General features: G+C 39.1%; 1 protein-coding gene across 3 annotated transcripts in view; it reads right to left on the minus strand.

Annotated features, from left to right (window-relative positions):
• AP4S1 (adaptor related protein complex 4 subunit sigma 1) overlaps positions 1-14685 on the minus strand; it is a 53463-nt gene that overhangs the window by 4372 nt on the left and 34406 nt on the right. Inside the window, exons 3-6 of one of the 3 annotated variants that reach the window (XM_043988409.1) lie at positions 11512-11598; positions 10636-10704; positions 4935-5019; positions 3963-4410 (exon numbers count right to left, since the gene is read on the minus strand). In XM_043988409.1, coding sequence (XP_043844344.1) covers positions 4400-4410; positions 4935-5019; positions 10636-10704; positions 11512-11598 — 252 coding nt within the window. In that variant the 3' untranslated portion in view covers positions 3963-4399. Of the gene's footprint in view, positions 1-3962; positions 4411-4934; positions 5020-10635; positions 10705-11511; positions 11599-14685 lie in introns of those variants that run through there. The other 2 variants (XM_043988408.1, XM_043988407.1) reach the window with 2 other exon arrangements.

Here is a 14685-nt window from a genome sequence, read left to right on the forward strand (position 1 = left end):
TTAAAGGCTAACTAATCAATATCCTCTAACTTCAACAGTCTTTTTTTTCCCAGTAGTCTTATCCCTCTTGATCTCTCTGTAAGTCTTGACACTGTTTGCCACTCCTTTGTTCTAGAGCCTAGCTTCTTAAAATGTGGGTCGTGACTTCATGTGGGGTTGTCTAACTGAATGTGGGGGTTGTGAAAAATATGGCCAACAATAAAAGGTTATGTATATCTATTTTATATGCCTATATACTTGGGACTGCATAAACATTTCTCAGGCAAATAGGAGTTGTTGAGTGGAAAAAGTTTAAGAAGCCCTGGTCTAGGGATACCATTCCACTCCCTGAGTGTAAGAGATACCACACTCTAAAGGGTCTCATTTCTCCAACTATTCTTTTTCTGCCTCTGCTAGCTCATGACTCTCCTCTTAATTTCACAGTTCTGTCCTTGGTCCCCTACTATACTCCTTGCCTTGGAAATCTCATTAACTCCTTTTACTACAGTGTTCATAGTGCTAGAGCTAGATCGGGTTTAGGAGGCCATCTAATTCACTCCCCTCACTCTAGCATAGAGAAACCTGAGGCCAAGAGAGGTTGTGACTTGTTCAAGGTCACATAGGTCATAAGCTTCCAGTGTGGAATTTGAATCCAGACCATCTGTCTCCAAAGCACTCCAGATGCTTTTCCAATCTACCATACTGCCTTCCTCTTCAAGGAGAGCTGTCCATGTCTCTAGACCAGAATTCTTCTCTCCAGTGGCCCACATGACATTTGACCAGTATGTGCCAACATGCCTAAAGCCAAGCTTTGTTACCTTTTCCTCAAAACTCTGATTTCACGATTTCTATCTCCTTCAGTATTTACCCTAGTCGTCTCCCTATAAGAAAGCTCCTCGCCAAATGAGACTTTAGAATCCAGCAGGTTAGAGCAGGATGTGTTTTAATAAGTTATTAAGCTTCATTCAAATAATCTTCTATTAGAATAAACTATTCTTTGGGGACCCATGGGAAACGTCCTTATGTGACCCAGAAAAGAAGCATTGCTCTAAGATGGCATATTAATAATGCTTTCCATTTATATAGATCATCACTGTGTTCTACAACCAGGTAATTGTCAAACTGGAACTGGACTAGAATCCTAGTCCCCTGACTCAGCCTTGCCCACCAGGCTACTTTTGGCAGGACACAGAAGCCTGAAAAGGTTTTGAAAAAGAGGCAGAAATGGTCAGCATAAGAAGTTAGGTGAAAACAGACCTCTGGAGAATGATCGTGCTACATTCAGGAAACAACTTTGGAATGTCAACCAGCTGCTTCAGTCAGCACCATTATAAGGCTCTGCTCCTCTCCAGTGGTTTTCAGGGAGAAGAAAAGAATACCTTAGGGCTAGTTCAAGGACCAAACTAATCTGGGGATTGTTCTATCTATCCTAAACAGTTGATCTGTAATTCAGATATACCTACTGGCCACCTGTTTTTTTTTTTTCCTCTCTCTCCTCTCTCTTTTGTGCAGGGCAATGAGGGTTAAGTGACTTGCCCAAGGTCACACAGCTAGTAAGTGTCAAGTATCTGAGGCCGGATTTGAACTCAGATACTCCTGAATCCAGGACTGGCGTTTTATCCACTGCACCACCTAGCTGCCTCAGTCAACTGTTTTTTTGGGTTTTTTTTTTGCTGGGCAATGGGGGTTAAGTGACTTGCCCAGGGTCACACAGCTAGTAAGTCAAGTGTCTGGGGCCGGATTTGAACTCAGGTACTCCTGAATCCAAGGCCAGTGCTTTATCCACTGCGCCACCTAGCCGCCCCTCAGCCAACTGTTTTTAATACATGAGATTTGTTGTTATGCTAGACACTGGCATCACCCCACTGGGGGGAGGGGCCACAGTCCTTAAGCAATTGTCATTTCCCAACATCCTGGAAATTCAAGATTCAAGTGGCACATAGGAATGAGGCAATTTTGACATGAGGACTGTAGGCACAGGAATGGCAGCCTGTGTTGGCTTTGGCTCAAAACCCCAGCCTTTCAGATCCCTGGCAGCCAGACTCAAGCTCTAAAGAAGGGTTGATCAAATCTTTTGCTTTCTATTCTGAAGATCCAGATGTCTGTGATCAAGGCAAAGGTCTAAAGGCTAATAGTTTTTCTAGAATCTAGATGCACATAGCTTTCTGAAAAACAGGCAGTGGGTATTCATTTATTTAAAAACTTTTGGGGCTTTCAATTGGTCCTATTTCTAAGGTACTACCAATAATGGCATTGCCCACAGTTCTGGTACGGAGTCTATATGCTAGGTGATTAAGGGCTAAATGGGTATCCCATGGGCCCAATATCAACCAACACTGGAAAAGAGAAAACTGTCTTGCTCCACATTTGAGTGAGAAGTTAATAATCTGATAGTAACACCTGATATATTTTGTTTCCTCAAAGGAAAAGTTTCTTTTCTGTGTGCAGAGGACTGAGGATTGATGATATTTTGATGGGCAAATATTCACGACTCCTTACACCAACATAGATAATAATCCCTCCATAGTTTATGAGCTCTTATGGCCAAAAATTATCTGGTAACTAATCATCTGGTGATGAATATCTCTTCAATTAGCTGGGCTGTTCCTTGGACAACAGATATAAATATATCACTGGGCAACAGTTAAAGCCTTGCAGAATCAGTGGTCCACTAGTATAACCTCTGAAAACCCCAAATCATTTCCATACCATCATGGAGCACTGCAGTAGAACTTTAGTAGAGGAGGCATCAATCAGTTAATCCACAAACATTTATTAAGTACCAACTACATGTCAGGCACTATGCTGGGCCGTGGTGATACCAAGACAAAAATGAAGTCCTAAAGGAGTGATCAGTCGATCTATCTATCTATCTATCTATCTATCTATCTATCTATCTATCTGTCTGTCTGTCTGTCTACTGTACACACTCATATGCAATATAAATGTAAGTCCATATAAAATAAAAACAAGATAAGTTTGGTATAAAGGTACTCAGGGAAATAAGAAAGATCTCATGAAGGAAGTAATGGTATTTAGCTTTAAAAGAAACAAGGAGGGCAGCTGGGTGGTGCAGTGGATAGAGCAATGGCCCTGGAGTCAGGAGTACCTGAGTTCAAATCCGGCCTCAGACATTTGACACTTACTAGCTGTGTGACCCTGGGCAAGTCACTTAACCTTCATTGCCCCGCAAGAAAAGAAAAAAAAGAAACTAGGAATTCTAAGAGGCAGTAGTGAGAAGGGAGTGCATTCTGGATGTGAGTCTGTGTAAAGACTGAGACTAGACTGGAGATGGGATGCCATGTGTAAGAAATGGCAAGAAAGCCCAGTTTGGTTGACAAAAAGTACATGAAATACTTGGAAGGCAGGCAGGAGCCAGGCCGTGAAGAGTTTCAGATACTTAAGCAGAAGAGTTTGTATTTGATCCTAAGGTAATAGGGAGTCATTAAATTCTGGTGAGTAGCAGAGTGACATAGTTAGACCTATGCTTTAGGAACATCACTTGGGCATGATAAAAACTGCTTAAGTGTTATTAAAGAAGCGGAAATATTTTGTAAAAAGCATATGAAAAGATCCTGAGAAGATGAAGTATTTACAGACACCTTTTTTTTTTTCTTTTTTTTCTTTTTTTTTAGTGAGGCAATTGGGGTTAAGTGACTTGCCCACGGTCACACAGCTAGTAAGTGTTAAGTGTCTGAGGCCGGCTTTGAACTCGGGTACTCCTGATTCCAGGGCCAGTGCTCTATCCACTGTGCCACCTAGCTGCCCCTATATTTACAGACATCTTAATGAGTTTATCTCAGTCATGGACTCTTAGGGTGAAAATGGACTCCTCCCTGAACAAGAATATCCTTTATAGTATCCCAGATCACTGGTTATCCAGCCTCTGTTCAAACGTTCTCTGTGACAAGAAACTCATTACTTCCAGAAGAAGCCCATTTCATTTTGTAATAATTCAAACTGTTAAGTAGAACTTCCCTGGATGGAGCTGAAGTCAGTCTCCTTGTAACATTCATGACTAGATACTAGTTCTACCCTATCAGCCAGAATCAGCCAAATATCACAGCCTTCTGGATATTTGAAAGCACACCCCAAATTGCTATCACATTACAGTTACTATCCAAATATAAGTCATGTATAAATAAGGGTTAGATTGGTTTTCAAAGGGGCCCCTTATTTGACCTCCAATTGATAAACAGAATTTTTTAAAGGAAAAAATTAACTTGAAAGTCAACTTGCCTCCATGACATCCAAACAAAGTCTCTTTCTAGGCTCCTGCCAAAAAGCAATGGGCCTGGAAGATTCTGTGCAAATGATGCTTCTTTTTAGAAGTCTCTACTCCTTTGATATAGGAAGGGAATGATGAGGAAGAGGATGTTATCTTGTCTGGACCATATCATTACTGATTAGCTTGATCTTACTAAACACTGTCTTAGGGATCAAATGAAATACTCAATGTAAATTGTTTTGCAAACCCTAAAGTATCAGGTAAATGTGGACTACTATTATTTTGGGGAGTCCCTGTCAATACAGTTGCTCCAAGAAACACTCTCTGGATATGTCCTTGAAATTTTGAACAGAGCCCATTCTAGATCAGGGATTCTTGTCCTTTTTTGCACCTTGGATCCCTTCGGCAATCTGGTGAAGCATGTAGACCCCTTTTCAGAATAAGATCTTTAAGTGCATAAAATAAAATACATAGGCTTATAAAGGAAAAAGGAATGTCTCAAGGAAAAAATTATACTGGAATAAAATTATTGATATTTTAAAAGTGCATAGATACCAGGTTCAAAGCCCCTATTATATGCTTACTAGATGTTAAATCAATAAATAGTGATATGCAAATTACCACTCTGTCCAAAAATCAAGACAGTAATACATTTTTTTCTCTGTGAGAGAAAGGGGCAGTCTGTCTGTCCATCTCTGAGAATCTGCATATGACAAGTAACACTTACCTGCCCAGGTAGTCGTAGGACATCGCTTTTGCATGGTAGAGTGCAAATGGGCACATAGTATTAAAAAGGATACATCTAATTCACTCTGAAAAAGATTGAAAAAAAAATAAGGGAGAAGATGGGAAAGAGAAGTTTTGCTACATATGGATACTGACTGTGAAGGGTTTCTAAGCATAGAATGCTAGTCTAATTTAGAAAACAGAAAGCCAGGGAGTCCTGACTTGGAGGTTTTCTGAGAGTAGGTTGTCCTGAGGAATTCTAAAACAGAAAAATTCATTGTTATGGACTGAAAATTATATTCAAGAAGATTTTAAGCTATAAAAATCGCTGGTTGAGTCCTGACATACCCCATGGAGATGATGTTTCCTCAACAGTGTCCATGAAGAGTGTTTTGCCTGCTGAAAGCTAGTTGAGGCTTATCTTATTTTCCTGAAATCTTGATTCTGAGAAGTTTCCCTCAGCATGAAACTGATCGCTGGGTTAAAGAGTTGGAAATTCAGTGAGATCAAAAATAGACTTAGCAAGAATGTTCAAAATTCCTAAAACTAAAAATAAATCTCTTATGACAAGACATCCTGTTTGAGCAGGACAGATGTTATTTTCTTTCCCACAGTATTTTTTTTTTTGCTCTTCTCCTCTTTCTGTTATTGTCATCCTAAGTGGGGTATATATTGGGATTATACAAGTATTGTCCAGTCACTTCTTTTGAACTAAATCTCTATTCTCTACTTTTGTGGTTTATGTGGTCATTGTATTTCTCCATGTAATTATAGCCCTAATTCAACAACCTGTTATTTTACTGTCACAGAATAATAAAAAATAAACAAGGAAACAAATAAATAGACTGAAGGTAGGGTATTGCTTGTTTTTCCTTTTGATTCTTCCAAATCTATGCCTCTGCCATTTTAGGTAAGACTACTTCTTTGTGAAACAAAACTTTTGTGCTGTTACAAAAAAAAATCAGTTCTGAGCTCACAAGCTTAATTTTCATTTGGAATCACATCTAAACAAATTTGGTCAAATGTGAGAGCTCTGGGTGTTCTGGTAAGCAATACAAGATGGATTTTTGATCTAGTCTTTAGGATCTCTTAGGTGTATTTACTGTTCCCCAGAGGCCCTGCTCTTGGGGGCTGATCATATTTGTGCCAGACTTGGTTCAGACATTTGATTTGCATAACACAGGACAACTCAGAAATTCCAAGCTTAAGTGATCTGTCAGCCTCAGCTTCCCCAGAAGAAGGGGTTACATGTGTATGTGCCTGATTTACTTCTGCCTTTTGAGAGAACTGTTAACATTCTTTCCTAAGTCTGGCTAATAAAATAATTGAGTTAGAATTGGAAGGGATCTCAGGATGCCCAGTCTTTTTTTTTTTTTGGGGGGGGTGAGGCAATTGGGGTTAAATGACTTGCCTAAGGTCACACAGCTATTAAGTGTTAAGTGTCTGAGGCCAGATTTGAACTCAGGTTCTGGCTCCAGGGCCGGTGCTCTATCCACTGCGCCACCTAGCTGCCCCAGGATACCCAGTTTTAACACAAATCATTAATGCCACCTACAACTGCATATCCAGCATCCACTTGAAGATTCCCAGTGATAAAAACTCATAACCCTTTATGGAAAGTCATCCAATTTTCAGGCCTCTGTAAGTTATTAAGAAATATTTTCATATACTGAGCCCAAATTTGCTTCCTGTCATTTCCAATGAGCAGTCTTGGGTCTGCCCTTTGCAATCAGGAAGAACAAGGCTAATCACTTTTCCTCATAATAACCCTTCAAATATCTGAAGATAGCTATAAAGCTCTTCCCAAATATTTCCTTTTCTTCTGTTTCCTGAAGTAGCCCATTCTACCTTAGGTTAGCTCTAATCATTAGGCATTTTTTCTTTATTTGCCTCCTTGGAATGTCTACCCATGTGGGGTTTGTAGTTCTATCCACCGAAGCCAAGCGTTAACATGTTTAAGTCCTTTCATGAGAGACAGTACTTTACATACTTGAAGACACTATCATGTCCCTCCTAAATCTTCTCTTCTCTAAAAATATCCCCACTTCCTTCAACTCATTCTCATATGGCATGAGCTTGAGGTCTTTTACCTCTCTGGATTCTTTCCAACATATCAATGTCCTCCATAAAATGTGGTCCTCAAGGCTGAACAGTCTCCACATGTTGTCCTGGGAGTTATGTGTAATCATTCTAAGTTTGCCTTGGTGTTTTTGGTTGCTCTTTCCCACTGTCCATGGGATGACAGGATCATAGACACACAAAGCTAGAAAGAGCCTCAGAGGTTGGCTGACCCCAGAATTCAGTGACTTGCTCAAAGTCCCACAGGGTGTTTTAAACATTTTAATTTAAAGAAACCCACAACATTTTCTCTCCTACTCCTACCCCCAACCCCTCCATTGGGGAAAAGCACAACAATTCTTCACACTGGCTATGTGTGTCTCTTTCCACACCTTGGATCCATCACTAGATGGTCTTCCAGGAGGATAAACGGGAAGTCAAGGGGTAGAGTCAAGATTTGAACTCAAGCCCTCTGACTCCAAATCCATTACTATGCTGCCAATACATCAGTATTTTAAATTACATTGAGCTTTCAGTCCACCAAAATACCCAGTTTTTTTAAGAGAACAGTTGCTTAGCCATTCTCTACCCTTCCCTGCATTTTGTATTTAATGATGCTGATTTTTTTGAAGTTGTATGTAAGTCTTCACATTTATCTCTTAGATTCCATTCTATCAGAATTGGCCCAGCATTTTAGCCTATTGAAATATTGTTGAATTCTGATACAGGTATCTAGTGGGTTAGCTATTCTTCAAAGCTTTGTTATCTTCAGTTTTCATAAGAATGTCATGCAATTGATTTAAAAAGTTAAACAGCAAAGGGTGAAGCACAGATCACTAACAAACTCTACTAAAAAACTCCTTTCCAAGTTAATATGAAATGATTAACGATTTACTTTTGGCATCCAATCATTCAACCAGTCCTGAATCTACCTAATTATTTAGACCCACATATCTTTGTATTGTGCAAAAATAGCATGAGAGACATAGTGAAATGCATTGCTAAAATCTAGGTAAAAGATATCTACATTATTCCCCTGAACTCCCAGTCTAGTAACCCTGTTCACTACTTCCTTTTCTACATGTTCATTAACTCTGCCTTTAACAACATATTCTAGAATTTTGTCAGGATTTAGAGTCAAGCTCCTTGGCCTATAGCTTGCAGATTCTGTCTTGGTTTCTAACTTCCTAGGGTCAGTTCTGTTCTGTCCTTTCCTATCCAAAAAGCATTTTTTTTTTTTTGTGGCAGAGAAAAAAAAGCAAAATGAGAGTTGAACATCATTGCCTCCTGTCTCATTGTTCCATCAACCTCAAGAAGTAGTCCTATCTCTCCTTTGATCTTCTTTGCTCTAATATGATTAAAAGAGAAAAAAAAAAGACTTTGTTGTCTTTAATGTTAATTTCCAGCCTTAGGCTCATTTCTTGAGTTTAGCATTTCTGAAATTATTTTTTAAATTAAATTTTATTTTTTTTCAAATGAAAATCTGTCTTTTCTCTCCCTGCTCCACTGTCCTCCAGGCTCTCTCTGAGGAAGCAATAAAAATATAACCTCTGTTACAAACGTATAGTCAATCAATATAAATTTATTCATTGGCCATGTCCAAAATTTAAAAAAAAAGTCTCAATCTGCATTTTTAGTCCATCACCTCTCTATCAGGAGATGGGTGGCATGTTTCATCATGAATCCTCTGGAATTGTGGTTGGTCACTGTGTTGGACTGTGTTCCTAAGTCTTTCAAAATTGTCTGTCTTGACAATATCATTATTATTGCATAAATTGTTCTCCTGCCTCTATTCACTTCACTCTGCATCAGTTCATATAAATCTTCTCAGGTTTCTCTGAAATCATTCCTTTCATTTCTTACAGCACAATAGTATTTCTGAAACTGGTCTAATTGGGACCATAACACATTTTATAATTTATTTGGTTATCTGCTTTGTTTCTTCCTTCTGTAGATGCTTGTTAAAAACTGAAGTTGGTCAATGACACTCCATTGTATCCCCACTAATCTCTATAGACAATACCCTAATTTCCTCACTGTTTCTGTGTCTTCAGAATTCTATTCTTGAGAGTTTTCCCAAATGTCCTAGGAGGACTGATGCTCTAGAATTTCATCCTTTGGATCCAATCTATTCTTCTATTTCTATTCTGAAATGTGCTCTCCAAAATCTAGGATACACTTCATAACTATGCCTAGTTTTTTCTTCACAATGGAGTTTTTGCTTTCTAAGGTTCCAATCACTTCTGTCCTAGCAATCAGTTTTCTTCTCTTGAGAATTAGGTCCAGAATAGAATTTCCCATTTTTTACTCCCTTATGGAATTGATTTATGGTTGAGGCAAATCAAGAAATGATTATCTTTTCTGCTTTTGGCAAAGGCTCTAGCAAAAACCTAGGTAACGGAAGTCCCCTGGGCTGGTGATGTGTTCCAAACTCCTCATCTACTTCCTCTTTGCATCCAGGTGGTTTGTACGCTCTGCAGCATAGTCCAAGAATAGCGTCACTACTGTTCCTGTCTCTGTTGGTCTTTACCCAAATGCTTCCAACCATGTTTCCACCTCTGCTTCCTAAATCTCTTCACCTAAATATTTTCCTATGGTATTGCTTAGCTCCACTACCTTTTACGTATTTGTTTAACTTCTAATAATTTATCTCTTTCCAGAAGCAGGCATCTTACTCTTATTCTTCAGAACTCAGATGTCTCCTAAAGCTAATTTATTTTGGCTCTCAAACCATGGGTTTGGATAGAGAAAGTCGTTAAAGGTAAAAACGTTTTTAGAACATAAGGGTAATGCAGCTTTTAAATCATAAAGGCAATGGAGCAAAGGTGAAGGATATATTATTCCTATCATACAGAAGAGCCATTTTAAATTAAAGTGTGATAGGTTTCAAGCCTTTTCATTAGCATTCTATGATGAGCTCTGTGGGTAATGTGGTGGGCAGTCTGTAGAGAGAACACAAAATTTATTTTTACCCAGGACATTATTTTTTGTTTTGTTTTGTTTTGTTTTGCAGGGCAATGAGGGTTAAGTGACTTGCCCAGGGTCACACAGCTAGTAAGTATCAAGTGTCTGAGGCCGGCTTTGAACTCAGGTACTCCTGAATCCAGGGCCAGTGCTTTACCAGTGCGCCATCTAGCTGCCCCTACCCAGGACATTATTAAATTAATGAAGGCTCTCCCTTGATCACATCTCCAAATGCTCCTTTGTCATGTTTACCTATAACTCTGAAGATCCCAGCACTTCACTGAGAGGAGTGGTCCTGTTTTTAAAGTGCTCCAAATAGGGGCAGCTAGGTGGCACAGTGGATAGAGGCCCTGGAGTCAGAAGTACCCGAGTTCAAATCCAGTCTCAGACACTTAACACTTACTAGGTGTGTGACCCTGGGCAAGTCACTTAACCTCAATTGCCTCACTTAACAAAAAAAAAAAGTGCTCCAAATAGAAGAAGGTATCGGTTTCTTAGATCTAATTCTGTTAGAAAGATCTCAGCTGAATATAGGTTTCCTTGGAGAAATTGGGCATCTTTTCATTCTTAAACTGCTGAACTGCTGCACTTACAACTAATTCAAAAGTTCAAAAGGACCAAGGTCTTTTCTGGGCAACTGGGCTGATAAAGGAAACTACTTCTTTTGCTATGAGACTTACCACGCGGCTGAAATACATGTCCAAAACTTCCACAAAATTATGGATGAATTCATACACAGCCATTTCATTCTGAAATGAAAAAGAAAGGTGATAGATGGTGCTATTAATCTGAATACAGAATCAAACAGAGAGTCAACTCCCAGGTCTGTATGTGTGTGTGTGTGTGTGTGTGTGTGTGTGTGTGTGTGTGTGTGTGTGTGATACAGACACAGACACAGAGAGAAAGAAAGAGAGAATAAGTCCCTAAAGAAAATTATAAATACAGTAAAAGAGGAAACTGTCATTCCAAAGCCATTTCTTCTCTGGTTCATAATGGATCTAATAGGTATGCCAGTACCCTAACACAGGCAGGACTTGGAGTCTAATGATTAGAACATGAGATTGAGGAGTGCTGAGCTCACACTGAACTCTCTTTTTGTGGTTCAGATAACTCACCTGGAGAATAATCTGTATACCAGTAAACGAATACTCACAGTTGCAGCAAACTGATGGACAATAAGACTTTCCTGGATGTCTGCTCTCTCCCTCTCTCAACCCTATCTTGAGCCCAAAATCAAGGAGGGGGATTGTTGCCATTTGGGTACAAAAATAAGGACAAGACAGGAATGTGTGCTCCTGTCTTGAGCATGCTTAGTGGCTTAAGGCATCACCACATGTCTAGGCTTGAAGAGGACACTGTAAGCTGCCCATCATCTAATGCAGGTGATATTTTGATTATCTTCCTCTACATACTTTTTGTTCTCTAACAGAAAGCAAGTCTTCCAATAATCATGAGAAACTTCAGCAGCAATTAGGGAAAGAAATGCCAATTTATCAAAAAAACAGGCTTAAAGCTCAATTCTCTTGCATTTTTCATAGGCCATTCTATTTTCTTACCTCAGTTTCATTGATTCCAACCACAATGAAGAGAGCTGCATACTGCCGATATATGAGCTTAAAATCCTTATATTCGATAAAAGAGCACTAAATAGAAACACATTTAAATATCAGATCTTAAGTTAAGAGATTTCTTCACAAGAATGTGCCTATTTCCTACTTAACTTGTGAGTGTCTGTCATTACAATCCCAGAAATACAGAACATACCAAGGACTAGCCAACCTTTGTTTCATCCTTCTCTTTACAACCTTCAAGGGACTACTTTGGACGCTTCCCAGGGGGAGGTAAATAAGTGGTCTAGGGGAAAGAAAAGTGAGTCTGTCTACACAGGGACCCATCTATTGAGGCTTCTTTTTTTTCTTCTTGTTTCTTGGCTTGACTCCATGGGGAACATAGAAGATTATTTAAAAAAAAAAATTTTTTTTAAGGGCAATAAGGGTTAAATGACTTGCCTAGGGTCACACAGTTAGTTGTGTCAAGTGTCTAAGGCCGGATTTGAACTCAGGTCTTCCTGAATCCAAGGCTAGTGCTTTATCCAATAGAAGATATTTTTAATGAATAATCTGTACATGGGGTGACAGTTTTGCTCATGATGATTCCAATGTGAAAATGACTAATCAAACAAGGAGGGGGAAGGTTTTCTTTTTAATTCTTTCTGTTTTCCTCAGGCCTTTTGGAAAACAAGTAAAGACTCAAAATTTCAGAAAGTGCTTACAAGTGATTAAAGAGCTCCATATGTGAAATTTATAAGTCAAGCAGAAATCTTGATTTTTTTCCAGGTAGGTAAAAGAGATAGGCATTTATCCCTTCTATAAATTATTTAAAGATGGCTTTTGTGGACAGATGCTAGACAAAATCTCCTCCTGTAAACATAGCTTCATATGAATAAATAACTATTCTCCCATCACTATCATATGAAAAAATCTCTCTCCTTTTATTCGCTTGTGTACTAAGGCAATCATAAAGAGACAAATAGGAGAAACTATGATGACAGACATCCAAGGGGGAGGCAGTTGTAAGGATCCTAGTATTCTTCCTTTGGAAATCAGGGTATGTTTGACCAAATCCAGTCTGAGAAAGCACTTTCTGACTTTTAGAAGTAAGATGAGGGGCAGCTAGGTGGCGCAGTAGATAAAGCACTGGCCTTGGATTCAGGAGGATCTGAGTTCAAATCCGGCCTCAGACACTTGACACTTACTAGCTGTGTGACCCTGGGCAAGTCACTTGATCCCAATTGCCTTACCCCCAAGCCCCCAAACAAACAAACAAACAAAAAACAAGAAGTAAGATGATATGTTACTCTCAAGGAGCTGGATGCACCTGTGGAATAAAACTGCAAGTTTTCATTATGGAAATTCTGCAGTTAGAGATTCATATTAGCCTTTTTTTTTTTTGTGGGAGGGGGCTGGGGGAATGGACATTTTTTTTTTTGTGAGGCAATTGGGGTTAAGTGACTTGCCTAGGGTCACACAGCTAGTAATTGTTAAGTGTTTGAGGCCACATTTGAACTCAGGTCCTCCTGACTCCAGGGCCGGTGCTCTATCCAGTGTGTCACCTAGGTGCCCCCTACTGGTGGCTTTTTGAATAAGAAAAAGGGTGCTATGGACAGTTCTCTGACTGTGGAGCTAGTACCATTACTACACACAGCTGGGTTCTTCAAATAAAGACAACCCAACTTGTGAGAATCAAATATCTTTCTGAAACCCCTAAGGAGTAACTGGCATAAAAAGCATGAGAACCTCTGCAGATAGAATAGAGGTCACCTCAGAAACTGTGCACTCTTGGCACTCACCCATGCCAAAAACTCACCAGGTTCCTGAGATGCGAGGCGACTTCTGAAATAATTAAGAAGGCTTCAAAAATTACCCAGCCATATACTCCAGAGCTCACATTCTAAAGGATGGTTTGAAAGTAATGCTTGAATATGCTGAGTGCTAGATTTCTGTAAAGAAGTTTAACTATGATTGCTTCTCCTAGTTACTTTACTTTCATTTATTTTTCTATGGCTATTAACACAGTCCTTGAACAATTGACTGTTTTCTTCTGACTAGGTGTTTCTGAGAACATGAAGTAGGATGTGCCATGGGTAAGCCCACAGTAGTAACCTGGACAAGACTTCTGATATATTAGGACTGGAAAATAAACTTAGATGCCAAGAAAGGGGAAGAGTTCAATATATAAGCTCTGAATATTTATATAACTTAATTTTTTTATGTTCATCTCAGTAACTGCTTATATTCTAAGTCTATATTTGCTTAAGAATAAAATGGGGGCAGCTAGGTGGCGCAGTGGATAGAGCACCGGCCCTGGAGTCAGGAGTACCTGAGTTCAAATCCAGCCTCAGACACTTGACACTTACTAGCTGTGTGACCCTGGGCAAGTCACTTAACTCTCACTGCTTCACTTAAAAAAAAAAAAGAAAAAGAAAAAGAAAAAAGAAGAATAAAATGGAAAACTGTGACACTGGCAGAAATAATCTAATTAAGCTTTCCATTTTTACCCCAATTTTCCAGATATTTCAGAAAAAAAAGGAGTTTAGAGCCTGAATCTTTTGGAGAATTGTCTATATTCTTCATTTCACTTTACTTTGCATATATAGACAGAGATTCAGGTATGAATTTGATTAAAAACAAAAAAAAGATGGCATCATGGTCTAATGGAGAGTGCTGGATCTAGAGCAAGAGCACCTGAATCTCAATCCCAGGTCAATTACTAGCCGGGTGACCTTGGGCAAGTCCCTTAACTGCTCTGGGCCTCAGTTTCACCACTTCTAAAGTGTTGGAGTAGGGTTAGATAACCATTAAGGTGCCTACTAACCTATGAACCCTCACTATTGAAGGGTTGATAGATTTATCTGCTCAGGAGTTTTTCATGGCAGTAGTGGATTCTCTATGAAATCTTCTAGTTTCATTGTAACTTTAGAGGCCCATTTAATGTAAAGGTGGGCAAATAGTAATGAGAATATAAACCAAGAAAGAATGTCTTAAAGCAGGCATAAAATGGGCCAAAGGAATTACACTTCTATTGTAGTCATTTGAAAAACTCTATCCTCCGGGGACTAACAAGACTCATAAGGAATGATTTCCACATTAACCAAAAAGGAGATAATAAATCCATTAACATTTTGGGGTAGGAGGAAGGCATTTGAGTTGCAATTTCCAGTGCACCATTTT

The sequence above is a fragment of the Dromiciops gliroides genome, chromosome 2 (genome assembly GCF_019393635.1).
Source record: "Dromiciops gliroides isolate mDroGli1 chromosome 2, mDroGli1.pri, whole genome shotgun sequence".
Classification (NCBI taxonomy): domain Eukaryota; kingdom Metazoa; phylum Chordata; class Mammalia; order Microbiotheria; family Microbiotheriidae; genus Dromiciops; species Dromiciops gliroides.